The 20,080-nt window shown below is 39.3% G+C and overlaps 1 protein-coding gene across 10 annotated transcripts in view; it reads right to left on the reverse strand.

The window, feature by feature from the left end:
• evi5a (ecotropic viral integration site 5a) overlaps positions 1-20,080 on the reverse strand; it is a 280,753-nt gene that overhangs the window by 36,259 nt on the left and 224,414 nt on the right. For 9 of the 10 annotated variants that reach the window (XM_043698799.1, XM_043698797.1, XM_043698795.1 and 6 more), the window contains one exon: positions 5,345-5,440. The exons of the other annotated variant lie outside the window; for it this stretch is intronic. In XM_043698799.1, the coding sequence (XP_043554734.1) occupies positions 5,345-5,440 (96 nt within the window). The remainder of the gene's footprint in view (positions 1-5,344; positions 5,441-20,080) is intronic. 10 annotated transcript variants of the gene reach the window in all.

A 20,080-nucleotide genomic window follows, 5' to 3' on the forward strand; every position in this document is an offset into this window, starting at 1 on the left:
TTTGTGACAGTGGGGCTATGTCCACAACTCTGTGATTTCTTGTAGTCTTGGGTAAAGTAGTTGCTATACTAATCTGTAATACATCTGGACAGGATTCTTTCTATGGTGCATCTATAAAAATTGTTAAGAGTTATTGTGGATATGGCGAATTTCCTTAGCTTTCTGAGGAAGTGGAGGTGTTGATGTGCTTTCTTGACTGTAGCGTCAACATGAATGGACCAGGACAGATTATTGGTGATACTTATTCCTTGGAATTTGAAGCTCTTGGCTACCTCCACCTCAGCCCCACTGATACAAACAGGGACCTGTTCTCCGCTCCACCTCCTTAATTTGACGACCAGTTCCTTCATTTTGCTGACACTGAGGGAGGGATTGTCGTCATTGCACAATGCCACTAGGCTCTCTATCTCTTTCCTGTGCTTAACTCATCACTTGAGATCTGACCAACTATGGTGGTGTCATCAGTAAATTTGTAAATGGGGTTAGAGCTGAATTTGGCCACACAGACATGATTGTATAAGGAGTATAATAAAACGGAGCACTGGTGTTGAGGAGAAGCTGCTGTCGCTTATCCTTACAGATTACAGTATGTGGGTCAGGAAATTGAGGATCCAGTTGCAGAGGGAGGAGCAGAGTCCTAGGTATTGGAGTTTGGAGATGAGTTTGATTGAAATAATAGTGTTGAAGGTGGAGCCAAAGTCAACTCGTATCCTTGTTGTCCAGATGCTCCAGGGTTGAATACAGGGCCAGGGAGATGGTGTCTGCCTTACTGTGACAGAAAACAAGTTGTAGTGGATCATGATAATCTGGGAAGCTGGAGTTGATGTGTGCCATTGCTAACCTCTTAGATGAAACGGTCATTTTTGCTTTGAAGGGTGAGCAACAAGATTTTTATGGGCGGCACGGTGGCACAATGGGCGGCACAGTGGTTAGCACTGCTGCCTCAAAGCGCCAGAGACCCGGGTTCAATTCCCACCTCAGGCAACTGTGTGTGTGGAGTTTGCACATTCTCCCAGTGTCTGTGTGGGCTTCCTCCGGGTGCTCCGATTTCCTCCCACAATCCAAAAACGTGCAGGTTAGCTGAATTGGCGAGGCTAAATTGCCCGTAGTGTTAGGTGAAAGGGTAAATATAGGGGAATGGGTCTGGGTGGCTTGCACTTCAGCGGGTCAGTGTGGACTTGTTGGGCCGAAGGGCCTGTTTCCACACTAAGTAATCTAATCTAATAATTTTAACAATGGAGTAATTTGCAAATTGGAACAGAGGAACAAATATTTTTTAAAAAATCCTTGTATGCATTTCGCCATCACAGGTTTACATTGGCTCCTATTGTATAATCCAATTAGCAAAAAAAAGCACACCAGTGGCCTTCCATCAGTAATTAATTACTTTGGATTAGTCTAGATTTGGAACTTGGTCTCAACCTAAAATTGAGCAGTGAGCATTGGTTAGGTTTAATGCTATGAATATGAGCTTGATTCCTGCTGGAAATATATGTTTATGGAACACAGCATAGGACTCAAATATGATGCTTGTTATGATAAAATAACTCATCACAGTCTCCATGTTTTAGGTGAAGTATGGAAGATTTCTCCGGAACATTTAATGAGTCAGCAGTAAATTTGGATTTGGGACGGAAGAAAACAAAAAAAAAAATCAGCAGAAGGAACAGATATGTGACTTAGACAATAGACAATAGGTGCAGGAGTAGGCCATTCTGCCCTTCGAGCCTGCACCACCATTCATTATGATCATGGCTGATCATACTCAATCAGTACCCTGTTCATGCCTTATTTCCATAACCCTTGATTCCACTATCCTTGAGAGCTCTATCCAACTCTTTCTTAAACGAATCCAGACACTGGGCCTCCACTGCCTTCTGGGGCAGAGCATTCCACACACCCACCACTCTCTGGGTGAAGAAGTTTCTCCTCATTTCTGTCCTAAATGGCCTACCACTTATTTTTAAGCTGTGTCCTCTGGTTCGGGATCACCCATCAGCGGAAACATGTTCCCTGCCTCCAGAGTGTCCAATCCTTTAATAATCTTATACGTCTCAATCAGATCCCCTCTCAGTCTTCTAAACTCAAGGGTATACAAGCCCAGTCGCTCCAGTCTTTCAACATAAGATAGTTCCGCCATTCCAGGAATTGACCTCGTGAACCTACGCTGCACTCCCTCAATAGCCAGAATGTCTTTCCTCAAATTTGGAGACCAGACCTGCACACAGTACTCCAGGTGTGGTCTCACCAGGGCCCTGTACAGCTGCAGAAGATATATTATAAGAGTCTGAGCAAGACAAATACCTGAAATATTGACCTGCTGAACTTGAGCACCAAGGTTTATTGAAAGATTAAGACCTTAAATAATTTGAAAGTCTTAATCTTTCTACTTTGTATTATCTTTAACTGTTAAAAACATTTTAATTACAAAGTGCAACAAGCTGTAATTTTGAATAACATTAGCAAAGATGTTTTACACATTTTTAACTCTTTCACATAGTCTTTTGATAACATTAAATCAGGGAATATTCCACAACTAACTGAAAATAAATACTTATAAATATGATCTAGAATTTCTTCTAACAATTGCGCGGCCAAGTAGTAAAGTAATATTGTAGGATACAGTCTTGTAACTGGGACTTCAGGTATTTTGAGCTTTTGATCTTGATTAAGCCTTTAGGGGCAACCATTGTCACAGGATAGTATTATTTCAGAATAAACAGATGGTAATGATTTACCTTTGTGACCGTGTGTAAAACTGTCCATGGCTGTATAAATTGCCCCAACCTGATTCTCCTCCGCATTTCCCAAGTAGCTTTCAGCTAAAATTGTAGTCAGTTAGATGCATAGATCAGTGAGTCTTGACCACAAATGGAAAATGAAAACACGAGCAGCAGCTCATCAACAAAGCTTACAAAAACAAGGCCCCCTGAGACTGTTCAGTGAGTTGTTGCCAAGCCATTGCAAACCATGTGATCTCAGGTTTAACTGATTAATGCTTAGTCATATTGAACTAATGCAAAAGTTACAATGGTCAAGACAATGCTGCCCCAAGGGCAAAGTACAGAGGTAGAAAATGCAGCAAAATGAAATTCCCTACTATTGCTGCCAACCAGTGACTGATGGAGGTGAATGTGTGGGCATCAAGTGAGGGGGGACCTGAATTCAATTGTGATACCTTCCACAACCTACTCTGCCTGTCAATCTACTTAGCTTGGTTCACATAAATCAGAGGGTGACCATTATGGGACTATAAATGATTAAAGTGAGTCAGTTAATACAGGAGAGGGAAGATGAGAAAATACAAAATAACTGGCAAAAACAACACACTGCTAACAAGTCTGCCCACTTTGACTGGAAAACCTTTGACCAAAAGTAGATGTTTGTGACTGGTACCAGAGATAAATTGCTAGCTTGACTTGACGTATATAATTTCACTACAAAATTGGCATAATATGGTCAAAAAGATATTGGGGTCCTTGGTTTATAAATCGAGACGAAGAGTGGCACAGAACAATAGTTTTGTTAAATGTTTACTGCTTAGAATCTCAGCTGGAATGTTGCATCTCCAATTCTAAGCATCATTGTTAAGGAAGGTTGCAATAGTCTTGAAGATGGCAACCAGGCTGGAGAAGCTGGAACTGCTCTCCATAGTGGGGGTTAAGGGAAGATTTAATAAAAGCGCTCAAATTCATGAATGGGTTTGATGATACAAAGAAGAAGAAAACTATTTCTAAAATGCAGAGTAATATTGATGAAATATTGGCGAAAGAGGCAGAGCTCAGAAGTGACAACTTTGAGAAAGGAATTAGACAAATTTTTGAAAGGAAAAATTTGCAAGGCCTTGGAAAAACAGCAAAGCAGTAGAGCTAATCAGATAATACTTTCACAGAGTTGACACAGGCATGCAAGCTGCATGGTTTCCAATGTTGAAATATTTTATGGCTCGAAATTCAAAATTATAAAAGAAACAATGCACAGTCAATAATGAGAAATTATCAATACTTGGCATTTGTGCAACAAATTTGCATCACAATGCATCATGGATTAAAATATATGTCCTGGATCTTGTGCAGCTTGCTTGTCCCAACTTGGGTGCACAACATGGGTGAAGATAATAGACTGCTTGATACCTCCCATGGAAAGAGTAATTAAAAATAAATAGATGAATGACCATGCTCATTGGCCAATTTCATGGCTCCACAAGTAGAGATCAAGGAGGAAGCTATCTGCCCACTTCTGCAATTACACTTAGTTGTGAATAGCAAAACCCAAACCAGATAAATATCATGTTAACATAAATACTGAATGGCTGAAGAATTGAAGCCAGATAACTAAACCAGAGACTGGAAAGGATTGGTTGAGATGCTCGATTATCACCTCTCGGCTAGGGCAAGGATAGTCAAGTTTTTTTAAATTGGCCTTAAAATCATAGAAGGAAAATTATCTATGGTGGCCACTATGATTACTATTCAGCTGCCCCCACTAGAAACACATGCATTAACATTTGTTGAATGGATGGGGTGGGGGAGGAGGATGGAAACAGCCTCAGCAGTATCAACAATCTCCATTACATGACTGAAAAGTCTGATAACACTATCATTCAAAGCTTACAGATGTGAGAAACATCTTGAGAGGGGTATAGGATGGAGGTTGCCTAATGCCTATGAATCACATCCCAGCAAAAAGTAAACTCCTTCAGGAGAGCTTGGAAGGGGCAACGCTTGTTGAGAACATTTGCATTAAGATACATCTCATTTAAAACAACTTACTTGGTTTCCCATCAAAATAATCTATACTTCAATTCAACTTCTATTCACTGGCTAGTGCAGGATCATTTTTAGACATAGGATTGAATGCGTAAATTCTCTTTTAACACAAATTCAATTCATTCTCCTTTTAACTATAATTTAGTGACATCTGGTAATCCTGCTCTGCTGCCTAAAAGTGTCTTAATTATGAAAAGTCACACAACTTGAAGTCAAATTTAAAACAAAGGAATTATGGCCAATGGAATTAGCATGTAGCAAATGTTGCTTAACTGGCAACCAATTTTAAACTGACACTGCAACTATGACAATGAAAATGACAGGAATGATAAATAAACAAAATACATCTACTGGAGTACGTTGAACACAATGGAAAAATGGGGAAAGGGAGATAAGATGAGGAATGTTGCTATCTCATGAAGACGTATGTGAGTAAGTTCACAGAAGAAAGCTGCACTAGCAGATTTACATCAGAACCAGCTGCAGTTTCCAGAAGGCAAAATTTGTTATAAGAAAAAAAAAGTGTGTTACAGATAATGCAAAAGATTAACAGAAACTTAGATTTTATCACTTACCTCATTTTTCAGTTCATCTATCTGATCCTTCAGTTCTCGAATATATTGGGTGGAGTCTGAGTTGTTAAGTTGGCCTTTAACTTTACCCTCTTCTTTCTGAAATGGAGAAGAAAAACATACTACACTTATGCCTACATTTCTGTTAAATAAAAAAAACTATTTCATAAAAATCAACAAATAATTTTTCAAGTCGAACCTGTAACTTTTCCATAAAAGATTGGTTAACTTGGAAACAAGCAGCATGATATTGATTCGACTAATTCACAACATAGAAGATTAAAATGGAACAAATTGAAAATTGTTCTGCCGTACTTGGACTACAAAGTTGTCCAAATTGAAACATCTCATTTGTTATCATAATGAACAGAACAAAATATTGTTTGTACCCCCTCAGTGAAGCACATTCACCAACTTTGTGTGTGAGCTCAGTGCTACAGTTGTATTTCACACTACAAAAAAAGTGCAGACACTCCTTACAAGGTCAGAACTAGTTCAATTTTAAAAAATTCTAGATTGCCAACATTTTATAATTAGCACAGTATGCTGTAATCTGCAAGTGGAACTGAAATGGTGCGTTATGCCAGAGGTAGTGGTATTGCCTTTTGAGATATATCAAAAGTAAATCCTTAAAATATATTCAAAATTAATTTGAGACAATAGGTTGATTAAGATATTACCAATGATTGTGCTGTAATGAAATATATATTATGACCAAACTTTTCCTGTACATTGCACTTTGTGCTTTTATTCTTTTTCCATGTATAGCAAAGTTGAAAGCACCAAGTGTGGAAACAATTTGTAAAATTGCATGTTGTGCATATGTGCACAGGCTTTCAAAAACTTAATAAAAATATTTAGCATTTTAAGGTTCTCAATGTTTTTACTTTTAGTATCCCTTACTCAGAATTCTTGCGATCCAGTCTCAAAAGACTTGCAAAAATTCACACTGCCAGAAAATGACTTCTCAGAGACTGGCAGCCATTTTGAAGGTGCTCTGGATATTGCTAATTCCTCTTCTTTACCCATGTTTTCAGGTGGGAATTCAGTGGGAAAGAGGAACCTCTGCAAGACTGGGAGCATTGAAATTTATCTGTGAAGTACCTTCTCTATATCAGAAGACTATTAGCACATAGGTACAAAATTGGTATCTCAGCTGTTAGGATAGCTATTTTGCAGTGATACTAACTTGCAGTTCATAAAGCTCTCTTACAGGAACTGGGAGAAAGTAAATTCTGAACCAAAAATTCTGCTACATAGCTGCCATTCCTCTTGAAATATTACAATGAACTTTTCAACCTTACAAAATCATTTACTTGAGATAACAAGACGACACTGAGAGGCTATATTTTGAGTTCTGCGTACAATTCTGGTCACCCTGCTACAGGAAGGATGTTACTGAACTGAAAAGTGTACAAAAAAGATTTACAACATGTTACTGAAACTGGTAGATTTAAGTCATAAGGAGAGGCTGGATATTTGGGACTTTTTTTCTTGGAGCATAGGAGACTTAGTGGTGACATTTTGAGGTTTATAAAATCATGAGGGGCATAGATAAGGTGAATAGCCAAGGTCTTTTCCCCAGCATAAAGGAGTCCAAATAGGTTTAAGGTGAGAGCGAAAAGATTTAAAAAGGACCTGAGAGGTAACCTTTTCACACAGAGGATGGTACATATGTGGAACGAGCTGCCAGAGGAAGTGGTAAAGGCAAGTATAAATACAACATTTAAAAGACATTTGGTCAGGTACAATGATAGGAAAGGTTTAGAGGGGCATGGGCCAAATGTAGGCAAATGGGACTAGTTCAGTTTAGGAAACCTGGTCAGCATGGACTCGTTGGGCTGAAGGGCCTGTCTTCATGCTCTATGACTCTATCTTACCATTTAACGTGTGACAGTATTTTTGGACATAGCTCTGCATTACTGTCTGGAATAAAAACTACTGCATACAGGCTGTTGTGTCAAGGTCATTGTTATATGCTTTATGGTGCACATGACAAGTGGTCATTGAAGGAAACCTCAAGATTGGACCAATCTGATCTTTATGTGAAAGAGGTATGGATCCAGAAGGAGTTAAAACATTCTGATTGGACATAGGATTTAAACTGTAGGTTTAAATCATCAAGAGAAAAAAAACAAAGTGAAGAGATATGTCAAGTCACTCGCACATCACTCGAGGAACATAAAAAGATTCCTCTAGTATTAACAGATTATCCACATTTGCAAGTACAAATGAGTTTCAATTTCTCGCTAAAGAAGCATTTTACCAAATTAAACTCAGATTCCAAACTCACACCTTTAATCTCAGACAAACTTTGCTGAACTGGGATTCATTACTTTCTCACTGATATAGTGAATCAAATTGTGCTGGGGACTGCACAAGACTTCTGGGAATCAGTGTGGCGTTGAGGTTTTCCTCAGCTAACTGATAACAGAAAGCAGTTACCAAGCTTCCTAGTTGGAAACATATGGCTTACAGGTGCCAGTTCAACTGTAAAGAAATGTCAGAAGCTAGAAGTAATGACTTCCCTGTTTCTATGTATTTCAGGCTGCATTGAATAGGATTTCACTTTTATTTTTCCATAACACTGAGACGAAATGTTTCTCTCCCTGCCCCCAACCATGTCCCAAAGACTGATTTAAAAATCAGATATATGACTAGACTGTGGACTAGATCCAAGGACTAGTAGATCTCATGCAGATTGCCACTCAAGTTTTTTTTTAATGAAAGAAGGGTGCTTTGCATTTCTGAGAAGAAATTATGCTCAAAAATGTGGATCCATACTTCCATTAGTTCTTTCAGGCCGGTCAGAAGTGAAACTAGCAGCCCTTTTCACAATAGTCCTAAATTTAAAGGCCCTAACAGCCACTTTGACAGGGGCTCTTCCAAGTAAGGAAGGTGCCAAGGTGCAAGGTAAATGATTCAGTGTTTAGGGAATATCAGAAGTGGTCCAACAGGAGGATGGGGACAGGTAACTATTTTACTTAATTTCATTAAAACATTACAAGGCACTTCACAGGATTGAAATCCAGCAGAAATTTACAAAGTCAGATAAGACGACATGAGGATAGGTGACAAAAGCCTTTCATAAGCAGCATCTTTAAGGAGGAAAAGAAGATACAGAGACAGTCACTTAAGGAGGGAATTGCTGAATTTAGAACTGACAGCTGGAAAAATGGTCACTAACTGTGGAATGATTAAAATTAGACAGGCTTAGACCCACAAACGTCTTGTTATGAATTGCCCCGTACTGAGTTACCAGCTTTGGACGTATCATTTGGAGATTTGATTCTTGTCAACAAGAGAAAGTGAATGCTGTCGGGTGATACTTCAGAAAGCCAGTTGGTAGCTAGATTCCAGACTGAGAGACTCTTGGGAAGAATTCCTTCTTCTAGGGAAGATGACAAGTATGGAAAATTCATGCATGTGCCGACAGACATCTTCAACTTCGTTTTTTTTAAAAACGTGAAAGTTTAACAAGCTGTTTTTTTCATTTCATTTTTGGTCACTACAATGTGGTGAAACCCCAAATAATATGAAAAGCATTGCAACACATGACTGAGCCCTTAAAAAAGGGATCCAAACAGACATTTTGACTACTACTCTTAAGATGTTGCTTTTGGGAATTTAACAATTTGGAAAATGGCATAGCTGCTTCTTAACAGCTTAATCTGGTAAAACTTCACACAGCAGTTGGGGAGGGTTCAAATCCAAAATGACACGTATATGGGAACCTATACAGGGAGTCAGAAGAGAGATCAACAGGGGCACAAAAGTTGACAAAAGATTGGGAAATAAAAAAAGCAATAGGCAGAGAGTTCAATGGCAAACATCAAATAGGGTCACAGTGTAAAATAATGTAAATGGGTCTTGTAAAGACAAGACTAAGGCCTTGTGCCTTAACGTTCAGAGCATTTGCAATAAAATGATGAATCAGTCGCACAAATACATATAAACAGTTAAGATATTGTTGGGATTATAGAGACATGGCTGCAGCGCGAGTAGGAATGGGAACTGAATATCCAGGGGAATGCAGTATTTAGGAAGGACAGACAACAAAGAAAAGGAGGTGGGGTAGCATTACTGGTTAAAAAGATCATTAATGCAATAGTGAGGTAGGATATTAGCTCCAGTGAAATAGAATCTGCATGGATGCAGTTTAGAAACACCAAGGGACAAAAAAAAAATACTAAGTACATCCCCAAACCATAGTAGTAATATTGAGGAAGACATTAAACAGAAAAGTAGTGACAGAAATAAAAAAGGTACAGTGTAATTATGAGTTTGATCTGCATATGAACTGGACAAATCAAATCAGTTATAATAATGTAGAGGGAGAATTTCTCGAGTGTGTATGAAATGACTTTCTGGATCAACATGTTGAGGAATCAACTAGACAGCAGGCCATCCTAGACCGAGTATTGTATAAGAAGAAAGGAATAATTGACAAGCTAACTCCGCAAGGCCCTCATGGGAAGAGCTACCATAATACAGAAATTCTTCATTAAGATGGAGAGTGATTTTGAGTCAGGTTCTGAATCTCAATAAAGGAAACTACGATGGTATGAGGTGCAAGTTGGCCAAGTTAAGCAACATTACTTCGAGGGATGAACATTAAATGTCTGACATTGCTTTTAAGTAAAGAATGCATGGAGGAACTGCAACAATTTTTCATTCTTGTTGGGCACAAAATTAAAGTGGGAAAGATGGCCTGAAATAGGCTAGTAACAGAAATTAAGGAGAATATTAGATCGAAAGAATCGGCATACAAATTGGCCAAAAACAAAAAGCAGGCATTTGAAGCAGTTTGGAATTCAGCAAAGGGGAGTAAAAGGGACAGATTGAGAGGGGGAGATTACCATCAAGTGTCAGCTAGCAGAGGGCATACAAATTAACTAAACATTTCTACCGGTATGTGAAAAGAAGCAGACTAGTGAAGACAAATGTAGCTCCCTTACAGACAGAAATACACTATGTTATAATATGGAACAAAGAGGTGGAGGTCAATTAAATGCACACTTTGGTTCTGACTTATAGAGTCATACAGCATGGATACATACCCATCAGTCCAACTTGTCCATGCTGACCAGGTTTCACAAACTAACTGGTCCCACTTGTCCGCATTTGGCCCATTTCCCTCTAAACCTTTCCTTTTCATGTATGTATCCAAGAGTCTTTTCATTGTTGTAATTGCACCCGCCTCTACCACTTCCTCTGGCAGCTTGTTCCATATACACACCATCCTCTGCGTGAAAAAGTCCCCATCAGGTCCCTTTCACATCTTTCTCCTCTCACCTTAAAAACATACCCCCTTGTTTTGAATTCTCCAACCTAAGGAAAAGACCTTTGCTATTCACCTTATCTATAACTCTATTAATTTGATAAACCTCTAAAAAGGTCACCCCCTCAATCTCCTATTCTCCAGTGAAAGTAGTCCCAGCCTATCCTACCTCTCCTGTCCTGGCAACATCCTGATTAATCTATTCTGAACTCTCTTCAATTTAATAATATCCTTCCCAAAGCAGAATGAGCAGAACTGTACACAGTACTCTAAAAGCAGCCTCACCAACATCTTGTATAACCTCAACATGACATCTCACCTTCTATACTCAATGGTCTGAGCAATGATGGCAAGTGTGCTAAACGCCTTCTTAACTACTCTATCTACCTATGACCCAATTTTCAAACAACTCTATGTACCTCAATCCCTCGCAGCTCAATGTGTTGGTGAATCATAGGCCAGTTAGCCTAACATCAATAGTGGGGAAAATGCTAGAATCCAGTATAAAAGATTTAATAGTATCTAACTTGGAAAACAGCAACTGGATTGAACAGAGTTGGCATGGATTTTGAATGGGAAATCGTACTTGACAATCTACTGGGCATTTTCGAAGATATAATTAGGAGTTGATAAGGGGGAGCCAGTGGATGTGGTTTACATGGACTTTCAGAAGGTTTTTGACAAGGTCCCACATAAGACATCAGCATGCAAAATTAAAACACATGGAATTGAGGGAAGTGTACTGACATGGATAAAGAACTGGTTGGTTGACAGGAAACAAGTCGGAAGAAAAAGCTTACTTTGAGTGGCAGCCAGTGACCCAAAGGGCTACTACAGGGATCAATGCTTGAACCCCAGCTATTCATAATATTATTAGTAATTTAGATGAGGGAATTAAATATAATATCACTAGGTTTGCAGATGACACGAAGCTGGGTGAGAGGGAGAGCTATGAGGAGGATGCAGAGGTACTTCATTGTGATTTAGACAAGTTGAGTGATTGTGATTGAGACAAATGTATGGCAGATGAGGGAATTAAATATAATATCACTAGATTTGCAGATGACACAAAGCTGGGTGAGAGGGAGAGCTATGAGGAGGATGCAGTGATACTTCATTGTGATTTAGACAAGTTGAGTGATTGTGATTGAGACAAATGTATAGCAGATGAAGGGGTTTATCCACTTTGGTAGCAAAAACAGGAAAGCAGATATTTTTTGAATTGTGATAGATTGGGAAAGGTGCAATGAAATTGGGTGTCCTTGCACAATAGCTGCTGCAAGAAAGAATGCAGATGCAACAGGTGATGAAGATGGCAACTGGTATGTTGATCTTTATAGTGACAGGATTCCAGTACTTAGACAGGGATGTCTTGCTGCAACTGTGAAGGGCCTTGGTGAGACCATATCTGGGAGTACTGTGTGCAGATTATGTCTCCCTTTCTGAGGAAGAATGCCCTGGCAATAGATTTTATCAGACTGATTCCAGGGATGGTACTGACATAGAAAGGAAATTGGATTGGCTGTAACTATATTCACTAGAATTTAGAAGAATGAGGGAGACCTCACAGAAATCCATAAAATTCTAACAGGACTTCCTTGTCCTATGAGGAGCAATTGAGAACTTTGGGTCCCCACTCAATGCAGTTTAGAAGGATGAGGGGGTATCTGATTGAAATTTACTGCATACTGACGGGCCTGGATAGAGAGGATGTGGACTTGATGTTTTCGCCAGTAGGAGAGACCAAGATCCAAAGTACAGCCTCAGAGCAAAGGGATGACCCTTTAGAACTGAGATGAAGAGGAATTTCTTCAGCCAGAGAGTGATGAATCTGTGGAACTGATTGCTGTAGAGGGCTAGGGAGGCTGAGTCATTGCAATTAACTCAAAGATACATAGGCTCTTGATTAGTCAGAGAATCAAGGATTATGGAGAGTAGACAAGAGAATGGAGTTGAGACTCATCAGCCATGATCGAATGGCAGAACAAACACAATGGGCTGAATTGCCAGATTTTGCTTCTATACGTTATGATCTTATGAACTAGATGGGGTAAACAGAGGAAGAACATTCCCATGAACAAGTAGTCCATAACTGGAGGACAAAATATATTTTGGTCGGAAGAATGTAAAAACAGAATATTCTTTAAAAGGGTGAGAAATTTCTAAACATTGAAGTTCAGAAGGATCTTGGGTGGACCAGTCAAGGAACATAAGTAGTATGCTTTTTTAACTTACAGTTTCTACAAGGTGATAGGAGTACAAGAATAAACTTACCTTGTTGCATTTGTATATAGCTTTTGTAATCCCACCTTGAATAATATGTGCAATTTTTGTCTTCGTATTTATGAATAATATATTTGAATTGGAGCAGTTCATCAGAAGTTCATGAGATTTGGGGTGAAACAATTGCCCCACAAGAGTAGACTAAGTAAACTGGACTTATTCTCTCTGGAGTTTAGAAGAATGAAACATGATATAATTGAAATACAACTGGAGGAAAGCTAGTTTTCCAGTTCTCCAGTTTTTTTTGCTCATTCAATTAGCCTGCCTTCATCTCCACATGGTAAACACAAAGAGGCTGCAAAAAGATAGGTCCTTGATAAACAAGGGGTGCAAGGTAATTGGAGGTAGATAGGAATGTGGAGTAATCAGGATCTGGTTAAGTGACAGAGTAGCTTGAAGGAGATGATAAGCCTGCTGCTCCTACTTCATATATTCATGTTCATATGCTCACAGCTTGTATTCACACCTAGCTTTGTACCATTAGCAAACTTAGATGCATTTCTCTCTGTTTGTTTGTCTGAGTTATTAATTTAGATTATGATGTTGACTCTTAACTATCACTGGGCCATTAGGGATCAGCAATAAACACTGGCCTGCCAGTGACCTAAAGGGCAATTTTTCATGCAATGGGTGGTGCATGTATGAATTGAGCTGCCAGAGGAAGTGGTGGAAGTTAATACAATTACAACATTTAACAGGCATCTGGATGCATACATGAAAGAAAGGATTTAGAGGGATATGAGCCAAATGCTGGCAAATGGGACTAGATTAATTTAGGATATCTGGTCGGCATGGACAAGTTGGGCCAAACGGTCTGTTTCCATGCTGTGCAATTCTATGTCTCAATATTCCCTCCAGATTATATACAGTACACATAATTCACCACCGTGTCATTTAAAATTAGCTTTCCTGAAAATCTGCATTTCATATTTTGCTCCAATTCTAAATCAGAATGCCACATGTGATAATGTGACAGTTGCTAGCATTCAAGTGGTTTCAATGCCTCTAATTTCCAACACCATCTCTCACTAATATACAATACCCTTCTTTTTGAATATACTGTGAAGTAGTACTCCTACATTACTGTTTGAATCATTAACCATATTAAGTTGTTATAAAGCAAATAATCATTCAGAAAAGTGTCCTTATAGCTCTGATTGCATCTTAATCTAGTGCACATTAGTAGTCTCATTCGATTTTAAAGTTGCACTCAGCGCATCTCTAATGAATGGGTTAAATACACTATCTTAGAACCTATGGATTCCTTCACTCTGGCTTGATCTCTTCTTGCACCACAGGTCTTTGCATTTGGTAAATGAAAAGGAAACCACATCCTATGTTCTCACAAGGTTTTCTATCTTCTGGATTCTGCTATGTGTTTAAATGGAACCTGCATTTATTTTCAAAGTCATTTTGTATGTAGGTTAAAATTTGATTTTACACTAACCAGCTACATATTTCATGAAGGTGAGGTACAAATATTATATGCTACAATTTGTTAACTACTCTGAATATGAATGTTTTTTTTCTCACCAGTCCCTTCTGATATCCCAGAGGAATCTACTTTAGGTCTCCATCAGTCCCAACTGAATCATATTCAAAACGGTATCCTGGGGAAATTTATTTTGCTAACTTGCTGTCCACTGAGAGGAGAAGTGTGGGAGGTCATTTTAACACCCAAGGGTGGCTGGGTGGAGACTAAAATTTGGCAAGTCAGAAATCTATTCTCAACTCACCCTAAATGTGTCAACCTGTGGTTGAAACAGATATTTGAGAGTTAGGCAGCTAAGCAGAGGTGAGCCAATAAATTAAATACTCTAAATGAGATTGATTGCCTTGACTTTAAAAAGCTGTTAAAAAAAAAGTAGATTGTAAGTGCTGTGGGCTGAGCTTTCCAGGAATTGGCAATTCAGCAGCTGATTGAAGATGCAAAGGGCCAGATCTAGCAGATTTTGACTTATTAGGTGCCCAAGTTAATAGTGCAGGTGGAGTGGAATGTTACCCACAATTCTCACAAACTACATGGTCTCCTCTCTCATCACTATGGCACATCCTAACACCACCATGATTTGGAACTATCACCGTATTCTAACAGATGAAGGGCTTAATAGACAATCAATTTTTCAATGCATAATTTCAGTTACATCACACTGTAAATTTTTGCTATAAATTCTGTGTTACGATCGAGCCCTCCACTATCACCTGGTAAAGGAGCGTCGCTCCGAAAGCTAGTGTGCTTCCAATTAAACCTGTTGGACTATCACCTGGTGTTGTGATTTTTAACTTTGTAACACCACATAATATCAGAGCCCCTGACTCCAAAGTTATGGTTCAGAATCATCAAAAATATAAATTAGGAGCAGGGATAAACATTCATCCCCCTTTCAAGCCTCCTCCCTCATTCGGTTTGATCATGGTTGGTCATTCAACTTGGTATCCTATTTCTGCTTTCTGCCCATACGTTTTAATCCCTTTAGCCCTAAAAAGTGTATCTCTCTCCTTCATGAAAACATCCAGTGTTCTGGCCTCAAGTTCTTTCCATGGCCAAGAATTCCACAGGCTCACCACTCTCTGGGTGCAGGCATTCCTCCTCAACTCAGCCCAAAATGGCCTGGATCTTCGGTGGACCAGTCAAGGAACATAAGTAGTATGCTTTTTTAACTTACAGTTTCTACAAGGTGATAGGAGGACAAGAATAAACTTACCTTGTTGCATTTGTATATAGCTTTTGTAATCCCACCTTGAATAATATGTGCAATTTTTGTCTTCGTATTTATGAATAATATATTTGAATTGGAGCAGTTCATCAGAAGTTCATGAGATTTGGGGTGAAACAATTGCCCCACAAGAGTAGACTAAGTAAACTGGACTTATTCTCTCTGGAGTTTAGAAGAATGAAACATGATATAATTGAAATACAATGAGTTTGATAAAGTAGATAATCAGAGGTTATTTTCTTGTTCTAGTTTCTCCAAACTAGTTTCAGGGTAAAAGGTTTACTATTTTAAGATTTAAATAAGGAGAAATTTCTTCATTCAACGGATTGTGAATCTTTGCAATTCCATACCCAAGAGTGCTGCAGATGCTTCATTGTTGATTATATTTCAAGCTGTGATAGACAGATTTTTGACTCTCTGGGAACCAATTATGTGCAACGTGAGCAGGAGAGTAATGTTAAAGTGTTTCCTGAAGAAGGGCTTATGCCCGAAATGTCGAATCTCCTGCTCCTTGGATGCTGCCTGACCTGCTGCGCTTTTCCAGCAACACATTTTTCAGCTCTAATCTCCAGCATCTGCAGTCCTCACTTTCTCCCAGTAGTGTTAAAGCCCAACATCAGCTATGATTATATTGTATGACACAGCAGTTCTAATGGATATATGGTCTATCCTGCACCAATTCTTTATGAAATGTTTCTCCATAGGTAACACAAACAGTAAGGGGAAATGGAAAGGAAAACGTTATCACCTTTTGGGCATTGGAAGGATGGATGATAATATTAAGAATACCTGAAAAATGTCCCTACACTTGTAGTCTTTTGTGGGACATGGACATTGCTGACAAGATTAACATTTGTTGTAATTATCTAATGGCTCTAATCATCCTTGAGGAAGTAGTTATTCAGCACATTCTCAAACTGCTGCAGTGTTAGGGAAGGAGTTTCAGAATTTGGATCAAATAACAAAGAAACAGACATATTGTTCCAAGTCAAGATGTCATGTGGCTTGCAGGGAAAGATGGTGATATTTCCTTGTCCCCGTTGTACACAAAGGTGGCAAAGACTACGTGTTTGGAAGGTGCTGCTGAAACAGCTGCAGCAAGTGGTTGCAGTGCAACTTGCAGCTAGCACACTCAGCAACTACACTGTTAGAGATGAACAGAGTTAATGTTCAAATTGTGGACGGGCCAATCAAGCAGACTACTTTGACCTTCCTGAAGAAGGGCTTATGCCCGAAATGTCGATTCTCCTGCTCCTCGAATGTTGCCTGGCCTGCTGTGTTTTTCCAGCACCACATTTCTCAACTTTGGTGGTATTAAGTCATGTCATTGCTCCATTTATCAAAGCAAGTAAAGAATATTTAATCACATTCCTAACTAGTGTCATGCAAATGGTGGAAAGACTTTGGGGAGTTGTCAGATTGCACAAATACCCAGATTCTAAAATGCTTGTGCAAACAATATTTAATGTGGCTGATCCAGTTACAGTTCTGGTCGTGGATCACTCAAGATGTTGATGATGGTCGATTTACCAATAGTGATGCCCTGAACATCAAGGAGAACTTAAAATTATTCAAACATTGTCATTGCCTGGTACGTGTGTGAATATTACTTGGCATGTATCAGCTCATGAATATGGCTGCAAGAGGGGACACCCATTGCTTCAGGACCTAAGGAGTTGCGAATTGAACACTACACAATCAGCAGCAAACATTCCCACTGCTGACCTTAATGGATGAATGGTCATTGATGAAGTTGCTAGTTTAGCCTTGGGCCTTGGACACCACCTTGAGATCACCATTCCTTCTAGGCTCCACAATCCAAGGTTTTGAGCATAGCGAAGGGGGTGCTGACATGTTTTGCAGCATTGACTTCATTTTTGGGAAGACACTGCCTTGTATGGACCTTGGAAGTTCATGCGAACAAAAGCAAATGAGTAAAAATACTGCCTGCGATACTGCTGCAGTGATATTCTGAGTTTTAAATGTCTGGCCCTTAACAACAACCATCTTCCTTGATGCCAATTTGACTCCAGCCAGGGGAGAATTATCTCCAGTTACCACTGATCTCAACTTTAGTGGTGCTGCATTTGGTCAAACGCTGTCTTGATGTCAAGAGCAGTCACTCACATCTCCTCATGCAATTTCTTTGTCCCTATTTGAACAAGACTGTGATGAGGTTTGGAGCCATATAATAGAGCATGAGTGAGTGGGTTATTGATGGGTACTGCTTTACAGTAACACCAGAACTTCTTCCAGCACTTTTCTGACTGATTGAGAGTAGGTTAATGGCATAGTAACTGACCAGATTGCATTTGTCCTGATTTTTGCAAACAGCAGGGCAATATTCCTTTCTGGTGGTTAGGTGTCGGTTTTACAGTTGTACTGAATCAGCTGAGATAAAAGTACGTTTAGTTCTGTAGCTGTAATGGTGAAGACCTTTGCTATGATGTGGCCAAGCATATAGATTTAGCCCTATTCAATCTTTCAGCTGTTTCTTGAATATTATGTGGAGTGAGTAGGATCAACTGAAACAAGCTTCTGTGAAAAATCAGCATGCGTGCTGACAGAAGGAAAGGTAAAAATTTGGATCAATAATTTTCATTTCAAAACACATACTATGTTCTCACAGATAGCCCAGTGAACTTAACGACGAAATGAGAGTAATATTCAAATCATTTAAAATAGAGTACTATAATATTATAAAGATACAGAAGCAGAAAAGGATAACCTAAATTACTTGGGTCATTGTAGAAACAGAAGAGACTAGGATTTAAATTTTGCAAAAACCAGCAGGAAATTGCACTAGAGTTTGTCATTTAAAAAGATAATGCATTGAAGTCAAATTGATTTCTGAAAAGCAAGACATTCCTGACTGCATAATTGGAATGAATTGATAAATCAGGTTTCAGATAAAAGATAGTTAACAAGATTTGTCAGAAAAGTTGCAAACGCGCTGTTAATAAAGATAGTCTTAATTCTAATCAGGCATGAGAAATCAGTTCAACAGTGTCAGGGAGAATATGTCTCTGTTAACACGTTGAGTGATTTCATAATACTGTATGAAATAAACAAGATGTTCACAGAAAATGGCTACCACTTAGAGTGAATCTACAATAATAGGCATTTATTTGACAATTTTAAAGTAAAACTGGTCACAAGGCATTCCAATGGGGCATTATCAAACATTTTTAACACCAAGCCATGAGGTGAGGGAAGATGAGTTTTAAGTAAAGCCATGAAGGAGGAATGAGAAGGAGAGGGGAAAACAAGTTCATAGAACATTACAGCGCAGTACAGGCCTTTCAGCCCTGCTGCACGGACATTTGGAACCAATCTGAAGCTCATCTAACCCACACGACTCTATTCCCATCCATATGTTTATCCAATGACCATTTAAATGCCCTTAAAGTTGGTGAGTCTACAACTGTTGCAGGCAGTGCGTTCCATGCGCCTACTACTGAGTAAAGAGACTACCTTTGACATCTGAACTATATTTATCACCCCTCAATTTAAAGCTATGTCTCCTTATGCTAGCCATCACCACCTGAGGAAATAGGCTCTCCCTGTCCACCCTATCTAACCCTCTGATTATCTTATATGTCTCAATTAAGTCACTTCACAATCTTCTTCTCTCTAACGAAAACATCCTCAAGTCCCTCAACCTTTCCTCATAAGACCGTCGGTCCATACCAGGCAACGTCCCAGTAAATCTCCTCTGAAGCCTTTCCAAACTTCAACGTCCTTCCGATAATGTGTTGACCAGAATTGTACGCAATACTCCAAATGTGGCTGCACCAGAGTTTCGTACAGCTGCAGCATGACCTCGTGGCTCCAAAACTCAATCCCTCTACCAATAAAAGCTAACATACTGTACACCTTCTTAACAACCCTATCAATCTGGTTGGCAACTTTCAGGGATCGATGCACGTGGACAAAGAGATCCCTCTGCTCATCTACACTACCAAGAATCTTACCATTAGCCCAGTACTCAGCATTCCTGTTACTCCTTCTGAAGTGTATCACCTCACACTTTTCCGCATTAAATTCCATTTGTCACCTCTCAGTCCAGCTCTGCAGCTTATCTATGTCCCTCTGTAATCTGCTACATCCTTCAGCACTATCCACAATTCTACCAACCTTAATGTCATCTGCAAATGTCAACCTTAATGTCAAGGATAGTAGTGGGAAGTTGCGTGTGGAGGCTGAAGAGATTGGGGAGACACAGAATGAATACTTTTCGTCAGTATTCACGCAGGAACGGGACATTGTTGCCAATGTGAATATTGAGTCACAATTAATTAGAATGGACGGCTTTGAGGTATGTAGGGAAGAGGTGTTGGAAATTCTGGAAAGGGTGAAAATAGATAAGTCCCCTGGGCCTGATGGCATTTATCCTAGGATTCTCTGGGAAGCAAGGGACGAGATTGCAGAGCCATTGGCCTTGATTCTTATGTCCTC

Source organism: Chiloscyllium plagiosum, chromosome 11 (genome assembly GCF_004010195.1).
Source record: "Chiloscyllium plagiosum isolate BGI_BamShark_2017 chromosome 11, ASM401019v2, whole genome shotgun sequence".
Lineage (NCBI taxonomy): Eukaryota > Metazoa > Chordata > Chondrichthyes > Orectolobiformes > Hemiscylliidae > Chiloscyllium > Chiloscyllium plagiosum.